The sequence below is a fragment of the Scyliorhinus torazame genome, chromosome 9, assembly GCF_047496885.1.
Source record: "Scyliorhinus torazame isolate Kashiwa2021f chromosome 9, sScyTor2.1, whole genome shotgun sequence".
In the NCBI taxonomy this organism is placed as follows: domain Eukaryota; kingdom Metazoa; phylum Chordata; class Chondrichthyes; order Carcharhiniformes; family Scyliorhinidae; genus Scyliorhinus; species Scyliorhinus torazame.
In genome coordinates, this window is record NC_092715.1 from 263,626,223 (window position 1) to 263,646,982 (window position 20,760).

Below are 20,760 nucleotides of genomic sequence, written 5' to 3' on the forward strand. Positions count from 1 at the left end.
AGCAAGCTCGCAACACCAAGAAGAAAGGCAGACTTGCATTAAAATACACTTTCCATCGCCGTGGGGCATCCCAGGGCTCTCGACAGCCAGTGAAGTACTTTTTGAAGCGTAGTCACTGTTGCAATGTAGGAAGCGCGGCAGTCAGTTTGCGCACAGCAAGATGCCACGAGCAGCAGTGTGACCATGGCCGGATAATCTGTCTTTTGCGATGTCGGTTGAGGGGTAAATATTGGCCGAGGCAACGGGGAGAACTCCAATAAAAACAGAATACTGCGAATGCTGGAGATCTGAAATATAAACGGAAAACGCGGGATAAACTCAGCAGATGTGGCAGCGTCTGTGGAGAGAGAGACAGAGTTAACGTTTCGAGTCCACATGACCCTTCTACAGAAATGAAAAGGGATAGAAATATGCTGCTTCACAGCGCCAGGGTCCCAGGTTCGATTCCCGGCTTGGGTCACTGTCTGTGCGGAGTCTGCACATTCTCCCCGTGTCTGCGTGGGTCTCGCCCCCACAACCCAGTGATGTGTGGGGTAGGGGGATTGGCCACGCTGAATTGCCCCTTAATTGGAAATTTTTTAAATTTTTCAAAAAAAATTGGTGAACTCATTTGAGTCCAGGAGTCTGCATTGTGCGGAATCGGGAGATGAGGTGATTGTCCTCCAGTTTGCGTTGGGCATCACTGGAACATTGCACTAGGCCACGAAAGGACATGGGGGCATGGGAACAGGACGGTGAGTTCAGATAGCAGGCGAGCGGAATGTTGAGGTTGCGGACGGAGTGAAGGTGATCCGCAAAACGGTCATCCAGTCTGCGTTTAGTGTCCTCCAGATTAAACCTCTTCAAAATAGTGACTTGGGGTCTTTTTACACCGGCCAGAGCAGGCAGATGGTTGGGCCGAGATTCACCGCTCCCTTTTTAGGTGGGTGGATTTGGTGCCGAGAGCAGAAAATGTGGCGACAAGGTCAAAGTCGCATTTCACCTCGACGTAAAAACAGGAAGCAATGTTAAAAATTACCCATCTAAATTGCCCGTTAGTGTCCAAAAGGTTAGGTGGGGTTACGGGGATAGGATGGAGGGTTGAGCTTAAGTAGGGTGCTGTTTCCAAGGGCCAGTGTGGACCCGATGGGCCAAATGGCCTTCTTCCGCACTGTAAATCCTATGATGTCGGAGAAATTCTGCTCGGTCCAAGATCGCAAGAAACTGCAGTGTGGTGAACTCAGCCCAACGCATCACACAAGCTTGCCCCCCTCATATTGATTCTGTATACACCTCCCGCTGCCTCAGGAAGGCAGAGAGCATTATCCCCTCCCACCCAGTCATTGCCATCTTCCAGACCCTTCCATCAGGCAGAAGGTACAGAAGTCTGAAGACCCGCACATCCAGACATAGGAACAGCTTCTTCCCCACAGCTACCAGACTCCTCAACGACTCCCCCTCAGACTGATCTGTTCCCTGTAAGAACACTGGCCGGGATTCTCCGATCCCGCTGCCAAGTTCTGACGGCGCGTCAGAAGCGGCGCGAGCCACTCCGGCATCAATGGGCATTCACCCCTTCCTAGGGGGCTAGTATGGCGCCGGATAGGTGTCCCTGCTCCGGCACTCGGAAGCCGGCGCGCCACGGGCGGCGTGGGTCCGCGCATGTGCGCCACGGCTGGCGCGAGTCCGCGCATGCGCGTGGGTTCCTGTCTCTGTGCCGGCCCCCAGACCATATGGCAGAGCCCTCCAGGAGCCCGGCACGGAGGAACATAGGCCCATTACGGAACTAGCCCGCCTGCCGATCGGTAGGCCATGATCGTGGGCCAGGCCACCTTGGAGGCACCCCCTGGAGTCGGATCCACCGCCCTCCCACCAGGTCGGTCCCTGCAGCCAGAACTCCGAGGTCCCGCCGGGTGGCAACATACGTAACCCACGCCGGCGGGATTCGACTGAAGGCGCGCGGATGATTGCTGGGGTGGGCGCTTTCAATGGCCCTCGACCGGCACGGCTGCGATCCCGCGGGCACCTGAAAATTGGCGCAGGAGAATTGACAGGCCGGCGTCGGAGTGGCGTGGCGCGATTCTCACGCCCCCCCCCCCCCGGGCGATTTCTCGACCTGCCGCGGGGTCGGAGAATCCCGGCAACTATTCAGGACGCCCTATGTGGCTCTTGCTTGTGTATTTGCTTTGTTTGGCCCCTTGTTCCGCACTGTAACCAATCACTGTTTGTCAGTGTATCATTTGTCAATGTTCTCTGTTGATTATTCTTTTTGTCTACTATGTACATACTGTGGACGTTCCTGGGCCGCAGAAAAATACTTTTCACTGTACTTCGGTACATGTGACAATAAATCAAATCAAATCTAAATCAAATCAAATTCACCTGATATCTAAAGGACGGCACCTTCGACAGTGCAGAACCCGCCCAGTACTGCACCGCGAGTGGCTGCTGTGATTTGTTGTGTGCTCAAGCCCTGGAGTAGGAATTGAACCCGGAACCTGGCGACTCAGGGGAGGTTGTGCTGCCAACTGAGGCACACAGAGGCGATAAACTGATCTTTCACCCACATCCCCTCGCCAAATCTGAAAAGAATAAATGATGAACAAGCAGTTTAATCAGAGACTGGGAGGATGAATTAGACCATAAAACCAGGCAGGGGGCCATTCAGCCCCTCAAACTTGTTCAGCCATCCAGTGAGATCATGGCTGAGCTGTGATTTAATCCACTATTGTCCGAATATGTTTGGTTAACGCAAATGGTTCAATCCCGGATTGACAATGTAAAAATTACACTCGTATCAATTGCCATTTGCGGAAGTGAATTCCGCAAATTTCGTGAGTAGAAATGTTCCCCAACTTCGCTGCTAGAAGGTTTGCCTCTGATTTTTAGACTCTTGCTCCTAGTCCCAGACACTCCAACCAATGGAAATAGTTGCTCTCTTTTCAAGCTTTGAGTTTCTATAAGCGGTCAGTTTGTCTCTTATTCTTCTCTCCCCCCCCCACCGCACTTCACGTACCCCTTGAAGAATTGGACCCCCACAGTCACCATGGAAAAGTTCGGCCAATCAGCCAGCGCGCTGTGTTGCGGATCGGGTGTGGTGTAGAACCAGGAAATCCCAATAGCTGCACGCTGCTGATCCCAGGTTTCCTGGCTCTGGATCGTCCCGATGATGGGCCCCATGCCAAGATCAACAATAATACGTAGAGTCGTGGATGTTAAATGCACTTACCTCGGGGCACATTTGATTCATGTGGACTCGGCCCAGACTGTTTGTGCCTTTGTTTTTCACGATTCTTTTAATTACCGCTACATCGACATTTGTCGACCGGGGAGGTCTGAATATCCATGTCACATCTTGTTTCGAGATCTCCAGTCCCATTCACCTGTAACCTGTGTTCGCCGACCTACATACGCTTCCTGTCCGGCAATGCCTCGATTATAAACTCCTTGTCCTTTTGTTTGAATCTCTCCGTGGCTTCGCCCTTCTCCATCTCCGTAACCTCCTGCAGCCCTGCAAGATGATAATCTTTATTATTGTCACAAGTAGGCTTACATTACCACTGCAATGAAGTTACTGTGAAAATCCCCTAGTCGCCACACTCCGGCGCCTGTTCGGGTACACTGAGGGAGAATTCAGAATGTCCAATTCACCTAACAAGCACGTCTTTCGGGACTTGTGGGAGGGAACCGGAGCACCCGGAGGAAACCCACGCAGATACGGGGAGAACGTGCAGACTCCGCACAACAGCGACCCAAGCCGGGATCGAACCCGGTACCCTGGCGCTGTGAAGCAACAGTGCTAACCACTGTGCCTCCCGTGGCCCAGGTGTCATTTTACTACTCCACTTCTCCAAAAATAAAACATTGAATTTTAAAAGTGATGAGTCATTTCTGTGACCAGTTCGCCAATTTAGATTCACAGGTTTGTATATAGTTTACCAGAAGGTTCAAGCAAACCTAAAATATATGTTTAATTCTAAAGCTGTAAGCAATTGCAGTACACAGAACACAGCGGGTTTAACAGTGGCTATCATAGAATTTACAGTGCAGAAGGAGGCCATTCGGCCCATCGAGTCTGCACAGGCTCTTTGAAAGAGCACCCTACTCAAGCCCACATCTCCACCCTATCCCCATAACCCAGTAGCCCCACCCAACACTAAGGGCAATTTTGGACACTAAGGGGCAATTTAGCCTGGCCAATCCACCTACCCTGCACATCTTTGGACTGTGGGAGGAAACCGGAGCACCCGGAGGAAACCCACGCACACACGGGGAGAACGTGCAGACTCCGCACAGACAGTGAACCAAGCCGGGAATAGAACCTGGGACCCTGGAGCTGTGAAGCAATTGTGCTAACCACTATGCTACCGTGCTGCCCTGTTTTACTGTACAAAACCTCACAAAATGGTATTGACAGGCTGAAACAAAAAGCCAGACACTTCACGGATTGGTCGGTTTCTTAAAACTGAGCGCAACATCCAAACTTTATAAGAACATAAGAACTAGGAGCAGGAGTAGGCCATCTGGCCCCTCGAGCCTGCTCCGCCATTCAATGAGATCATGGCTGATCTTTGTGGACTCAGCTCCACTCTCCGGCCCGTACACCATATCCCCGAATCCCTTTATTCTTTAGAAAGGTATCTATCTTTTTCTTAAAGACGTTTAAAGAAGGAGCCTCAACTGCTTCACTGGGCAAGGAATTCCAGAGATTCACAACCCTTTGGGTGAAGAATTTCCTCCTACACTCCGTCCTAAATCTACTTCCCCTTATTTTGAGGCTATGCCCCCTAGTTCTGCTTTCCTCGACCAGTGGAAACAACCTGCCTGCATCTATCCTATCTATTCCCTTCATAATTTTATATGTTTCAATAAGATCCCCCCGTATCCTTCTAAACTCCAATGAGTACAGTCCCAGTCTACTCAACCTCTCGTCATAATCTAATCCCCTCAACTCTGGGATCAACCTAGTGAATCTCCTCTGCACTCCCTCCAGTGCCAATATGTCCTTTCTCAGGTAAGGAGACCAAAACTGAACACAATACTGCAGATGCGGCCTCACCAACACCCTATACAATGCCGTGTATTTTTCCAAGAATATCTCCATCTTGCACGCAAGAACAGTTTCTCCCCGTCTACTCTGTCCAGTCCCCTGATGATTTTGGACATCTCTATCAGATCTCCTCTTAGCCGCCTTCTCTCCAAGGAGAACAGTCCCAACCTCTCCAATCTATCCTCAGGACTGTAGTTTCTCATCCCTGGAACCATTCTGCTCATGTGTCTCGGTGGGATGTCTTCAAGGGGAAATTGGGTGCGTCTCTGGACAATCTGCAGCTGGGGGAGTCGGAGAATCCAGCAGTTTTGATAATTGTGAATTCCTCTGGGATGAATTTCCCGCATGTGAAGCACTGTCCACATGCAAACTGATGTTGTCCTCCGTAGCCACGAAGACAAACAAAATCATTGCCCTCTCAACCCTGCAGATTGTGAGTTCCAGTTTCACTTCAGAGCCGTGAACACATAACCCAGTCGACTCATAGAATTTGCAGTGCAGAAGGTAGGCCTTTCGGCCCATCGAGTCTGCACCGGCCCTTGGAAAGAGCACCTTACCTAAGCCCACACCTCCATCCTATCCCCGTAACCCAGCAACCCCAGTTAACGTTTGGACACTACGGGGCAATTTAGCGTGACTAATCCACCTAACCTGCACATCTTTGACAAACTTGTCACAGAAATGACTCATCGCGTTTAAAATTCAATGTTTTTTTTTGGGGGGGAAGTGAAGTAGTAAAATGACATCTAGGCAACGGGCGGCACGGTAGCACAGTGGTTAGCACTGTTGCTTCACAGCGCCAGGGTTCGATTCCCGGTTTGTCACTGTCTTTGCGGAGTCTGCACGTTCTCCCCGTGCCTGCGTGGGTTTCCTCCGGGCGCTCCGGTTTCTTCCCACAAGCCCCGAAAGACGTGCTGTTAGGTAATTTGGGAGGAAACCGGAGCACCCGGAGGAAACCCCACGCAGACACGGGGAGAACGTGCAGACTCCGCACAGACAGTGACCTGAGCCGGGAATCGAACCTGGAACCCTGGTGCTGTGAAGCAACAGTGTTAACCACTGTGCTACCGTGATACTTTAGTACCACAATGAAGGCGTTCCGCACTGTTGGGGGTGATCTCTTTCAGACGAGACTTTAAACAAAGGCCCCTTCTGCTCTCTCAGGGGTAAGAAAAAACCCAAGTCTTATTTGAAGGAGAGAACCAGGGGATTACTCCTGGTCCCTCGACTAATGCCGAAAACAGATCTTTGGATTATTTATTTGATTGCTGTTTGTGGGAGCTTGCCGTTTACAAATTGGCTGCTGCATTTGTCTAAACTACAATAGTGATTACAACTAAAAGTGGGAAGTGCATTGGCACATCCTGAGGTTGTGCCAAGTCCCACTGAAATACAAATCTTTTCCTAATTCGCTGCCGCTCAATATTTAGTGGTGTTTATTTTTTGCAGAACTCCACAGTTGTACCATCTGTTGAATTGATTTTTATTGACTGACTAATGAGATACCCTTGAGCTGTCTTGGCAGTTCCCAGGACCGTACACTGTGGGCTGCGTGACAGAGACTGCCCCTGTCTCAGTGAATCATGGAGTGCTCGTGAATTAGCTGGAAACGAATCAGGTCTCTTTGTTTCGAAGTGCACCCTCTTAACAATTTGACTCTTGGTGCTGTTTCCTTTCAATGGAACATCTTTCCTTTGTGTAAATCGCAGCACTGAGTCACTGCGAGAGGAGCAGTACAAAGGTTGTATTGTTTTTTTTCAGCCCACAAGCCTGGAAGGGGCTCTCCTCTAAGCAGCCCTGAATGTTAGCCCAATGCTTTCAGCGCCAGAAGAAAGGATTGGAATAGAATAGAGCAGGGGCAGCTATATTAAGACTGGAGCCTCAGGCTATTCTCTCGCATTAACGCACTGTTTACAAGTGAATGCAAAGACAAAGAGGTTTTGCTGGTACCTTATTTTTTTCAACCTGCCTTTTCCACATTGTTTGGTTTTCCACAGCTGCCTGGCGACATGCAAGAGGATAGAAAGGGGCCCGTTCGCTCCCTCCCATATAGCCCAGCTTTGAACGGGAGGTACTGCCAATCGTCAGGCTATGTCCCCGGCAGAGTGATGCCCGTCCGGCCACCTCCTGCCCCCAGGGTGGCCGATCCATCCGTGCAGTGGTCCTCCTCCGGAACGGACAATCAAGCCACCTTTATGTGCCGGGGAGCCAATCAACAGCGCAAGTCTGAGGACTCGAGGAGAAAGAAAGTGAAGAGTAGCTACATATGTGTGGCTGTCTGTGTGGGTATATTGCTTATCGTGCTCGCGATTGCCTTGGGAACCAAAGCAAAGTTTGAGCGTGATGGTAAGTGTTTTATCAGACATGTGATCTTGGCAGACATGTAGAGTCATAGAATGGTTACTAGATCATAGATCATGGAATTTACAGTACAGAAGGAGACAATTTGGACAATCGTGCATGTGCTATCCCTCTGTAAGAGTATTTCAGTCCGTCCAACTCCCCCACCTTTCCCCGTAGTGTTGTAATTTCTTTCTGCTCAGTTGCCTGTCTGGTTTTGAAAGCTACAATTGAATCTGCCCGGACCAGCCTTTCAAACAATGCATTCCGGGTTGGAAACCCATTTACTATCTAAATGGGGAGAGACTTTGGGGTGCACCAATGCAGAGGGAGCTGGGTGTCCTCGTGCATGAGTCACAGAAAACTAGCATGGAGGTACGGCAGGTAATAAAGAAAGTGAATGGATTGGTGTCATTTATAGCAAAAGGAATGGAGTGCAAAGGTTAAGGAGGTGTTGTTGCAACTGTACAAGGCATTGGTGAGACCGCATCTGGAGTATTGTGCACTGTTTTGGTCCCCTTATTTGAGGAAAGATGTCGTGACATTGGAGGCGGTTCAGAGGAGGGTCTCGAGGTTGATTCCAGAGATGAGGGGTTTGTCGTATGAGGAGAGATTGAACAGTTTAGGCCGATACTCTCTGGAGTTTAGAAGAATGTGGGGAGATCTAATTGAGGTACACAAGATGCTAAAAGGTCTGGATAAAGTGGACGTGGAGCTGATGCCTCCTCTTGTGGGGCATTCTAGAACGAGAGGTCATAATCCCAGAATAAGAGGTAGAAAATTTAAAACAGATTGGAGGAAAAACTACTTCTCCCAAAGGGTTGTGAATCTGTGGAATTCGCTACCCCAGAGTGTGGTGCATGCTGGGACAGTGAGTAAATTTAAGGAGGAGTTTGAAAGATTTTTAATTGGTAATGGGTTGAAGGGTTATGGAGAACGGGCAGGACGGTGGAGTTGAGGCCAAGATAGGATCAGCCATGATCACATTGAGGGTGTTAGGCTCGGGAGGCTAAATTGCGAACTCCCGCTCCGAGGTCACGTGTTCTTGGGAGGAGATGCTCTGGCTGATTTCACAATCCAGCTCTTGGTCTGTAACATTGTAGGTAGCAGATGAGGAACATATTAGCCATGATAGAATGGCGGAGCAGACTCGATGGGCCGAATGGCCTAATTCATTAAAAAATATATATTTAGAGTAGCCAATTATTTTTTTTCCAATTAAGGGGCAATTTAGCGTGGCCAATTCTCCTACCCTGCACATCTTTGGGTTGTGGGGGTGCAACCCACGCAGACACGGGGAGAATGTACAAACTCCACATGGACAGTGACCCAGGGCCGGGATTCGAACCCGGGTCCTCAGCGCCGTGAGGCAGCTCTGCTAACCACTGTGCCACATGCTGCCCAACCGAATGGCCTAATTCTGCTCCTATATCTTGTGAACTTACGAACACCACTCCGGTCATCTCTGGTTTCCTTGCCAGTCGCTTAAAAATTGTCCCTTCTGCTTCTTGACTCTTCCTAGAGCGGACACATTTTATCTTCTATCTAATCTGTCCAGGCCCTCCATGATTTGGAACAGCTACATCAAACCTCTTCTCTCGGGACCAACCCCAGTTTCTCCAATCTATCCACATAACTGAAGTTTCTCATCCCTTGTACCATTCTCGGGAATGTTCTCTGCACCATCTCCAATGGCTTCACATCCTTCCACAAGGGATGTGAAGAGAGAAGGATTGGTGAAGACAAATGTAGGTCCCTTACAGTCCGAAACAGGGGAATTTCTAATGGGGAACAAAGAAATGGCTGAGCAACTAAACGCGTACTTTGGTTCTGTCTTCACAAAGGAGGACGCAAATAACAGACCAGAAATGTTGGGGGACATCGGGTTTAGTGAGAGGGAGGAACTGAAGGAGATCAACATTAGTAGAGAAATGGTGTTGGGGAAATGGATGGGATTGAAGGCTGATAAATCCACAGGGCCTGATCATCTACATCCCAGAATACGTAAGAAAGTGGCTCTAGGAATAGTGGATGCATTGGTGGTCATCTTCCAGGATTCTATAGACTCGGGAACAGTTCCTGCAGATTGGAGGGTAGCTAATCTAACTCCACTATTGAAAAGGAAGGTAGAGAGAAACCAGGGAATTATAGACCATTAAGCTTGACATTGGTGGTGGGGAAAATTCTAGAATCAATTTATCAAGGATCGGACAAAGTCAGCATGTATTTACGAAAGTGCTTGACAAATTTACTGGAATTCTTCGAGGATGTAACTGATAGAGTTAATGAGAGGGAGCCAGTGGATGTGGTATATTTGGACTTTCCGGAGGCTTTCGGCAAAGGTCCAAATAAGAGCTTAGTGTGTAAAATTAAAGCACATGGGATTGGAGGTAGTGTATTGAGAGGATGGAAAACTGGTTGGCAGAGAGGAAACAAAGAGCAGGAATTAGCGGGTCTTTTCCAAGTGGCAGGTAGTGACTAATGGGGCACTGCAAGGATCGGTGCTGGGACCCCAGCTCTTCTTATGTATAATAATGATTTAGATGAGGTAAAGAAATGTAATATCTCCAAATTTGCAGATGACACAATGTTGGGCTAGGAGCGTGAGCTGTGAGGAGGATGCGGAGATCCTTCAGTGTGATTTGGACAAGTTGAGTGAGTGGGAAAATGAATGGCAGATACAGTATAATGTGGATAAATGCGAGATTATCCACGTTGATAGCAAAAATGGGAAAGCAGGCTATTATCTGAGTGGTCATAAGTTAGGAGAGGGGAATGTACAACAAGACCTGGGTGTCCTCGTACACCAGTCACTGAAGGTAAGCGTGCAGGTACAGCAGGTGGTAAAGAAGGCAAATGGTTTGTTGGCCTTCATAGCGAGAGGATTTGAGTACAGGAGCCGGGATGTCTTGCTGCAATTATACAGGACCTTGGTGAGGCCACACTCGGATTATTTTGTGTGATTTGGTGTCCTTATCTGAGGAAGGATGTTCTTGCTGCGGAGGGAGAGCAGCGAAGGTTTACCAGGCTGATTCCTGGGATGGTGGGACTGACGTACGAGGAGAGATTGAATCGGTTAGGATTGTATTCGCTGGAGCTCAGAAGAATGAGGGGGGATCTCGTTGAAACCCATAAACCTCTAACAAGACGAGACAGAGTAGATGCAGGAAGGATGTTCCCGATGGTGGGGGTGTCCAGAACCAGGGGTCACAGTCTGAGGATTCAGGGTACACCATTTAGGACAGAGATGAGGAGAAATTTCTTCGCCCAGAGAGTGGTGAGCCTGTGGAATTCGTTACCACAGGAAGTAGTTGAGGCCAAAACATTGTATGTTTTCAAGAAGCAGCTAGATACAACACTGAGGGTGAAGGGGATCAAAGGATAGGGGTGGGGGGGAAGCAGGGTTAGGCTATTGAGTTGGATGATCAGCCATGATCATAATGAATGGCGGAGCGGGCTCGAAGGGCCGAATGGCCTCCTCCTCCTCCTATTTTCTACGTGTCTATGCTTCCTAAAATGTGGTGCCTGGAAATGGACACAATACTCCAGTTGTAGCTGAACCAGGTCAAACGTAACCTCCCTGATTTTGCACATTTTCTTGGCACATCGCTGGAACAAGGTTTGATTTATTAAGTGTTTGCGGAGACTGATAATTACTGTAAGACGCTAATTGGTGGTTTGAATTATGTGGCACTTGTGTATGGACTCCATCCACCTCCTGTCCACTCTCTGAGGTTGAAACTTGCCCTGATATTGCCATATGTTTACTTGATGTCAAATGTCATTTGATAACCCTCGGAACACTTTCATCACATTAAAGATGCTGGCCGAAACTCTCCGGCCGTTGCGATCCACTTTTCCCACCGGCTGCGCACCCCCGCCAGTGGGCTTCCCAGCGACACAGGGCGGCTATGATGGGAAATCCCACTGACGAGCATGGCAGTATAGCGTCCCGTCCCCAGCGAACGCCGAGAAACCCCTGGCTGTCAGACCGCTATATAAATGCAAGTTGTTGTTGGCGAATAATACAGCTCTAATAGTTTTATTATGAGGAACTTAAAGACAAAAGGATGACACGGATTTCCGTTTAAAAATGTAATCAGTAAGCAGGGTGCTATCGTTGGTTCCTTCCATTTTCGATCAGCTGTTGTGTAACCAATTTCCTGCTCTGCTTCATCAGCATTTTGATGTCATTCCCTGTCATTCTTGGGCAATTGGCGCCATTCTGTTTAAGTGGTTTCTTTCCCTGTGATCGTCTCCACGGGTTTGCGTGAATGCAGACCTGCATTTTCAGTTCAAAAAGAGAGCAAAACGTTTTCAGTCAGAAAGGGTTTTGAAAAATGTTTAGCGTACCCAATTAATCTTTTCCAATTAAGGGGCAATTTAGCGTGGCCAATCCACCTACCCTGCACATCTTTGGGTTGTGGGGGTGAGACCCACGCAAACACGGGGAGAATGTGCAAACTCCACACGGGCAGTGACCCAGAGCCGGGACGGAACCCGGGATCTCGGCTCCGTGAGGCAGCAGTGCTAACCACTGCGCCGCCGTGCATCTCCTTGGAAACGGTTTCTCTTTTGTGGATTGCAGAAACAGGCAATTCGGCCCGACGAGTCCCTGCTGGTCTTTTCCCTCTCGTGTGAGCAGCGGTCCTAATCTGCAGTGACTGTGGTCGATTAAAACCTGAACCATCCGTCCTTCACCCAGATACCCAGACCCTGCCTTGCTGCATCCTGGCTCCCCGGGCCTCTGTACTTTCCATTTACAGCACGGCTTCCCTTGAAAATGATGCTTTTAATGGGCTTTACCTGTATTTTTGGTACTTTTCTGGGGAGTAGGCCAATTAAACATCCTGATTGGATTGTATCTGTTGGCTTAACTGGAAATGGCACAGAAGGGAGGGAGGCCAGTCAGCTCAGTGTACCTACCTTGACTCGCTGAAAGAGCGAATCAATTTAGTCCCGCTCCGCTCTGTCCGCATGATCCTGTAAATCTTTTCCTTTCAAGTATTTATCCAATTCCTTTGTGAAAGTTATTATGGAATCAATTCCCCCCCCCCTTCATACAGGCCATTCCAGATCATATCAACTCACTGCATTTTTTGCACAGAAAAGTAAAAGTGCTCATACCCGCTCTGACTCTTTGATCGATTCCCTTTCTTCTGGATGTGTCCTCTGGTGACAGGCCCTCTCGCCAGTGGAGTTGGTGAACTGGATTTAATGGAGGTGACCGGGGTGGGGGAGGAGGGCGGGGGGGGGGGGGGGGGGGGGGGGGGGGGCGTTGCTCAGTAGGTATCCTCTCCCTGATGCCGTCTCCCTTGATCCCACAGTTGAGTGCGCTTGAAAGAAGGACCTTCCCATCTCAAGAACCAACAAGGAAGTCTGCACATGTTTGCTTGTTGTGTCTCTATTCCGCCCTCCCCTCCAATCTGCCCACCCCCTTCAGCTCCCCCGCACCTGCTTGCAGCTCTGTTGAGACTAGTGGGGGCAGGAGGCGACTCTCTTTATGCGCATTAACAATCTACTTAAGGGCCCCAATTGGCGCAGGGGGTGGGAAGGCCGTCCACGGGACCACCTGTGTGGAGTAATCCGGGTGGAGGCAGGAGGGGGGGGCAGGGTACCCACCTACCCAATTAAATGCCCCCCCCCCCCCCACCAGCCACCAAACACAACACGGGGGGGGCGAGGGCATTAAACACCGCCCAGCGTCTCCTTCCTTACTTTGTCAAAACCCGTCATCATTTCAGAAGTTTAGCATTCCAAATGCTGACTCCTGGAGTAGCGCGCGCGGGGCTTTGTGTTGAGAAGAGACGAATCGTTGGGAGCAGTCACAAACCAAGGTCATTTACTTTTCCCCCCCCCCTCGTGATGTTTCAGAGAACTGTCCCGACCAGAACTTCAAACTCAAGGACTGGAATCCGGGTCACAACAAACAGCAGCAAATCATCATCAAGAAAGGCGATAACTTTCGACTAGTTTCGTCAGCGAGCGCCCATTCCATTGTCATTCAGCATGGAGGTGAGATTGACAATTCTGCTGCAAACGTCTCTTTCATTTTCAAGAAATGAAAATTCTTGTCCAATTTTCATTGGCTGAATAACCATTACTTTAAATAATTGAATAATGTTGATTTTAGTTACTGTGCTGTTAAAAGTGCCACTCCGCCACCATCAAATTGTCTAACACACCCCCCCCCCCCGAAGGTAGAAATGACATAATACAACAGAGGAACAGGCCAATTGGTCCAAGGCTGGTGTTTATTCTCCACTTGAGACTCTCCGCCCTCATCTTCAGTTCACCCTATCAGTGTGCTGGCCTTGGAAAGGGTCCAGAGGAGGTTCACAAGAATAATCCCTGGAATGAAGGGCTTGTCGTATGAGGAGCGGTTGGGGAATCTGGGTCTGTAATCGTTGGAATTTAGAAGTATGGATGGGGGGATCTTATTGAAACTTACAGGATACTGCGAGGCCTGGATAGAGTGGATGTGGAGAGGATGTTTCCATTAGTAGGAAAAACTAGAACCTGAGGACACCATCTCAGACTAAAGGGACGATCCTTTTAAAACCGAGATGAGGAGGAATTTCTTCAGCCGAGGGTGGTGAATCTGTGGAACTCTTTGCCGCAGAAGGCTGTGGAGGCCAAATCACCGAGTGTCTTTAAGACAGAGATAGATAGGTTCTTGATTAATAGGGGGATCAGGGGTTATGGGGAGGAGGCAGGAGAATGGGGATGAGAAAAATATCAGCCATGATTGAATGGCGGAGCAGACTCGATGGGCTGAGTGGCCTAATTCTGCTTCTATGTCTTATGGTGTTATGCCCTTCTATTCCATTCCTCTCTATTCCAGCTCCCCTTTTAATGTATTTATACCCTTCACTTTATCCACTCCCTGGGTAAAGATGTTTCTCCTGAATTTCCTATTGGATTTAATAGTGGCTATCATATCTCTCCCCAGCCCCCCCCCCCCCCAATCTTCTCTGTGCTTGTGTCTATCAATGCTTGTGGGGAGACAGTGGCTTAGTGGTATTGTCACTGGGCTAGTAAACCAGAGACCCGAGTAATGCTCTGGGGAACCCAGGTTCAAATCCTGCCACTGCAGATGGTGAATTAAAATTAAAATCTGGAATTAAAGGGGGCAGCACGGTGGCGCAGTGGTTAGCACTGCAGCCTCACGGCGCCGAGGTCCCAGGTTCGATCCCGGCTCTGGGTCACTGTCCGTGTGGAGTTTGCACATTCTCCCCGTGTCTGCGTGGGTTTCGCCCCCACAACCCAAAGATGTGCAGGGTAGGTGGATTGGTCACACTAAATTGCCCCTTAATTGGAAAAAAAGAATTGGGCACTCTAAATTTATATTTAAACAATAAATAAATATGGAATTAAAGTCTAATGATGACCGTGAAACCAATGCCGATTGTGATTAAAAATCCAGCTGGTTCACTAATGTCCTTTAGGGAAGGAAATCTGCCGTCCTTACCCGGTCTGGCCTACACGTGACTCCAGACCCACAGCAATTTGGTTGATTCTTAACTGCCCCCCTCAAGGGTATTTACGGATGGGCATCAAATGCTGGCACAGCCTGAGTTGCCCATGAACAACAAAAAATATATATAATCATTTTCCAGATCTCTATTCGAGGACCTCTCTGTTTTCTCACGGGAGAACTGCTCCCGACTGTTTCTCTCTTGGTTTATGTGGATTAAAGCAAAATTGATCCTCTTTTTTCTTTTTTTTAAGCACTTTCTTCAGTGCTTCTGTGCTCTCCTTGGATGTAGAACCTACTCCAGGTTGGATGCCGGAAGCTGTAATGTTGGTACCTTGTCGCAGGGTGACGCACCAATTATCTAATTGCGGAGCCAATTATAGGCCAGACTTTATTGTCCGCACATGCCGGCCATTCTTTCTCAGCAGAGTGTTCAGACACCCGGAGAAGGGACTTTAGGCGCAACTCCATCCTGGAGTATGGCCATTGTGGATACCAATCCTTTCCTGATTTAAGCTGAAGTACATCAGCACAGATTGAGTATTGAACCTGCCTTCCCCGAGACTGCATGGCTCCATATCAAACAAGGTGGTACACATACCCCCTCCCCTGAGCCATCGGGGATTGTCACCGCCTCTGTTTAAAGAAACGCTGTCTGTTAATGTATTCCACCTTATGGGAAGAAGACTTGTGCTACTGTCGATGTCTGGTCACATCCCAGCAGTGGCTAAGATACTGGACCAGAACCGTAACGTTTTTTAAATTTCAAGACTTTGCGGAAAGATCGATTCACGCCAGGAGTGATTGGATGAGAAATAGGGCTCGGTTATTTTTACAAACAAAACTTTCTGAGACAAAAGAAAAACAATATTTAAACTTCGAAACTTCAACCGATCAAGAACAACTTACAGGTACCTCTTAATCCAACCGCACGATTTCCGTTAAACTGCACGTAAGATGAACGTGCAGCTCTCAACTCCACTTATGCAGACAGGCAACAATGATACTTGCATTTATCGAACTTGTTTCTGCTGTTAGTGCAGCTCATTCAGTCCCCTTTCCGAGAGCCTGTCTCTGTGGAAGCTTTTCATCACTTCTCTCGGTGGCTTTCCAAATCCTTCACTCCCCCCCCCACCCCCCAACCTGTTCGAATGAGATTCATTATCTCTCTCTGAGCTTCGCCCACCCGCTCAAACAATGGTTCTGCCCTGGGGTGTCCAGACTTGAACTCATCATCGTTTCCTGTGGTTTTGATTTCCTACTCCCGTTTACACAAAAGAACTGGGCCGTGCTATGAATATGCAACTAACTTCCACGTTACTGACAAAAGAGGTCATCAGACTCTGCAATGGGCTAATGGCTGGTCAGACTAGAGTGTCCCAGAGGACAATGGATCTTGAGTGAATCACCCCGGCTGAACCGGGGTATCCTGTTTATTCCCATTAGCGAGTTTAAGTCTGAATGGGACAATGTAACTCGGGCCAGATGTGGACGTATACCTCTGATTCAGTGCCAGCAGTTTTACCCTCAGTCTGTTAACCCCTAAATTGCCGGGTACATCTTCGATCCAATTTCCTAACATCTCCCTATTGTAACACAACACCCATGTTTTTTATGCTTTTATGGGCATCTCTGGCTAGAGATGTTGCCCATTCCTAATTGCCCTTTATAATAATAATCTTGTCCTTTTGTTCGAATCTCTCCATGGCCTCGTCCTTCTCCATCTCCGTAACCTCCTGCAGCCCTGCAAGATGATAATTTTTATTAGTGTCACAAGCAGCTTACATTAACACTGCAGTGAAGTTACTGTGAAAAGCTCCTCGTCGCCACATTCCGGCGCCTGTTCTGGTACACAGAGGGAGAATTCAGAATGTCCAATTCACCTAACAGCACGTCTTTCGGGACTTGCGGGAGGAAACCGGAGCGCCCGGAGGAAACCCACGCGGACACGGGGAGAGCGTGCAGACTCCGCACAGAGAGTGACCCAAGCCGGGAATCGAACCTGGAGCCCTGGCGCTGTGAAGCAACAATGTTAACCACTGTGCTACCGTGCTGCCCATTGAGAGGGTGGCGGTGAGCTGCCTTCTTGAACCGCCGCAGTTCATCATGGTGTAGGTGCAACCACAGTGCTGTTAGGGAAGGCGATTCAGGATTTTGACACTGTGACAGTGAAGGGTCGGCGATGTATTTCCAGGTCAGTATGTTGTGTGGTTGGAGGGGAATGTGCAGGTGGTGGTGTTCCCATGGCCAGGATTCCCCGTTCGGGATTCTAAGTGCTCCCACTATCGGAGAATCATCCTCATTAGTGCTGGGTGTGACCCCAGTCAGTGGAGAGCTTTCCCCTGATTCCCGCTCCTTGATGCCTTACTCGATCAAATGCTGCCTTGATGTTAAGGGCAGTCGCTCTCGCACGATTCTTTAGTTCAGCTATTTTGTCCATGTTTGAACCTAGGCTGGAATGAGGTCAGGAGCTGAGTGACCCTGGCGGAACCCAAACTGAGCGTCCGTGGACAGGGTATTCCTGAGTAACTGCTGCTTCATAGCACTGTTGATGACTCCTTCCTACATTTTACTAAGGGTCGAGAGAAGGCAGTAATTGGTCGGGATGGATTTATCCCTTTTCTTTGTGTACAGGGCACACCTGGGCAATTTTCCACATTTGCAGGGTAGATGCCAGTGTTGAAGCTTAACTGGCACAGCTTGGCTAGGGGTGTGTCTATTTCTAGAGCACAGGTCTTCAGTGTTATTGCCAGGATGTTGTCACTATCCAATGCCTACAACAGTTTTTTGATATCTCGTGGAGTGAATCGAGTTGGCTGAAGACTGACATCTGTGATTTTTATAGAATTGACAGTGCAGAAGGAGGCCATTCGGCCCATCGAGTCTGCACCGGCTCTGGGAAAGAGCACCCGACACAAGCCCACACCTCCACCTTTTCCCCATAACCCAGTAACCCCACCCAACACTAAGGGCAATTTTGGACACTAAGGGCAATTTATCATGGCCAATCCACCTAACCCGCACATCTTTGGACTGTGGGAGGAAACCGGAGCACCCGGAGGAAACCCACGCACACACGGGGGAGATGTGCAGACTCCGCACAGACAGTGACCCAAGCCGGGAATCGAACCTGGGACCCTGGAACTGTGAAGCAATTGTGCTAACCACCATGCTACCGTGCTGCCCCGTGATGCAGGGGACCTCCAGAGGTGGCCCAGGTGGACCTTCCACTGGGCACTTCTGGCTGAAGATTATTGCAAATGCCTCGTCTTTTGCATTGATGCGCTGGACTCCACCTCATTGAGGAGGGGGATATTTGTTGAATCTCCTCCTCCAGTGAGCTGAACTGCGGAACATAGATCTGACCCATTGGTTGTGGGATTGCTTAACTCTGTACCATACTACTTTTGCTGTTTGGCATGCAAGTAATCCTGTGTTGTGCCCTCACTGGGTTAGCAGCTCTTTTTGAGCTCTGCCTGGTGCTATCCCTGGCAAACCTAACTGCACTCTCCACCTAGCTGAATGGGACTGAGAGTTGTAAACCCCCTGTACCAGTTATCATGTTGTCAACCAGGTTGAGAATATCCAATTATCGAGGGCAGCACGGTGGTGCAGTGGTTAGCACTGCAGCCTCACGGCGCCGAGGTCCCAGGTTCGATCCCGGCTCTGGGTCACTGTCCGTGTGGAGTTTGCGCATTCTCCCCGTGTTTGCGTGGGTCTCGCCCCCACAACCCAAAGATGTGCAGGGTAGGTGGATTGGCCACGCTAAACTGCCCCTTAATTGGAACAAATGAATTGGGTACTCTAAATTTAAAGAAAAAAAAGAATATCCATTTATCGGTATTTCCCTCCAATCAACTATAGAAACGAGAATTAGGGAGAAATGTTTTATTGGCGGAAGGATCAAGAATGAGAGGGAATACGAGGGGGGGGGGGGTTATTGTTTGTAAGGGAGAAAAATTGTGTTAAAAAATGTCCGCGCGGGCGGGGGGGGGGGGGGGGGGTCACCTCCGCGTCTGCCATCGTGGAGGCTATGGCTGACGCAGAGAGGAAAGAGTGCCCCCACGGCACAGGCCTGCCCGCGGATCGGTGGGCCCCGATTGCAAACCCGGCCACCGTGGGGGCACCCCCGCCCCCGCCGAATCTCCGGTGCCAGAGAATTCAGCGGCCGGCGGTGGTGGGATCCACGCCGCCCCCCCGGCGATTCTCCGACCCGGCGAGGGGGTCGGAGAATCCCGCCCATGAGGCGATATATTTTCACGCAGCCAGTGGTTAAGATCTGGATGGTGCTGCCTGAGAGTGTGGTGGACGTAGGCTCAATCTGGGCGGCCATGAGGGAATTGGACTATTGTCTGAAAAGAAAGAATGTGCATCATTACAGGGGAGAAGGCAGGGCTACGGCACAAGGTGCATTGCTCGCTCAGACAGAGGCAGTGCTGAGACGATGGGCCCTCCTATGTTGTAACCAATCTGTGTGAAGCAATTGCCATTTGAAACTGAAACTTGTCAGGTAAAGCTGACAGATCAGGCCATTGCTGGAGATAAACCCAGAAAATACAGTGCAGGAAGGGCCCTTCGGCACATCGGGTCAGCACTGCCGCATGAAAGGCACTTGACCTGCCAACCCTAATCCCATTTGCCAGTACTTGGTCCATAGCCTCAAATGTTAAGACGCTCCACGTGCTGGTCCAGGTCCTTTTTAAACGATGCGAGGCAACCCGTCTGTACCACCCTCCCAAGCAGTGCGTTCCAGACCCTCGCCACCCTCTGGGTAAAAAGGCTTTTCCTCAAATCCCCTCCTCGCCCCCCTCCCCTCACCTTGAACTTGTGTCCCCCTCGTAACCCACCCTTCAACTAAAGGGAGCAGCTGTTCCCTACCCACCCTGTTCGTGTCCCTCGGAGTTTGATTTACCAGGACAGGTTGCATAGACTAGGCTGCTATTCCCTTCAGCATTGTGGATTAAGGGGTGATCCAGCTGACGTGTTTAGCATGATTAAAATTGTTATGAGGGGTAGGTGGAGAGAAATTATTTCATCTACTGCGGGAATCTTGGTCAAAGGGCGTAATCATAAAATTAGAGCTCGACCATTCTGGGGATGAAGGCAGGAAGCATTTCTTCGCCGGGAGATTAAGGGATTCAAGAATTCATAAAGCGAAGATGCAGATGAACTACGATCCAATAGAATGGCAGAACAGTCTAGAAGGGTCGATTGGCCTCCCCCTCTGACTATTATTCCTCCAATTATATCTCATCAGTTAAAGATATTTGATTTTCAGTAATCTGCGGGTTTTTAAAATGAATGTATCATCCCACAGGGGTGCTGGTCTTCGCCGATAGTCTGGATGGTTCCAGAAATATTTCCCTAAAGTGTGGTTACATCTTGGTAAAGGATGGAGGTGCACTTCACATTGGAGCAGAGAAATGCCGCTACAAATCCCGAGCCAAGATCACGCTGTGTGGCCGATCCGACCAGGGTGAAGACGTGCCGGGCTTCGGCAGGAAGTTCATCGGGGTGGAGGCCGGGGGCACGTTGGAGCTGCACGGTGCCCCAAAGACCTCCTGGACCTTGCTGTCCAGGAGCCTGCCCCCCTCCGGCCTGGAGGCCGGCTCGTACTCTGAGAAGCTGGCCACCCGCGGACTGAACGTCCACGTAATCGACCAGGACACGGGGCAGATGCTGCTGACAGACCGGTTTGACACTCATGACTTTGCCAACGAGAGCAGGAGGCTGCAGGCGTTCCTACAGTCCCGGGACCCTGGCCGAATAATCGCTATCGCCGTGAAGGATTCAGCTGCTAAAAATCTACTCCAGGAAACAAAGACGACTATTCAGGAACTGCTTGGAAGTAGACACGTTCAAAACTTAAGTTACAGGTAAGATGTAATTGAATTGCTGCGAGGACTATTCCTAT

The 20,760-nt window shown here is 49.6% G+C and overlaps 1 protein-coding gene across 3 annotated transcripts in view; it reads left to right on the top strand.

Moving 5' to 3' along the window:
• The window catches only part of cemip2 (cell migration inducing hyaluronidase 2), a 116,540-nt gene that overhangs the window by 25,867 nt on the left and 69,913 nt on the right, over positions 1–20,760 (top strand). For 2 of the 3 annotated variants that reach the window (XM_072517375.1, XM_072517374.1), the window contains exons 2-4: positions 7,027–7,375; positions 13,244–13,384; positions 20,164–20,722. In XM_072517375.1, the coding sequence (XP_072373476.1) occupies positions 7,039–7,375; positions 13,244–13,384; positions 20,164–20,722 (1,037 nt within the window). In that variant the 5' untranslated portion in view covers positions 7,027–7,038. The remainder of the gene's footprint in view (positions 1–7,026; positions 7,376–13,243; positions 13,385–20,163; positions 20,723–20,760) is intronic. The other variant, XM_072517376.1, reaches the window with a different exon arrangement.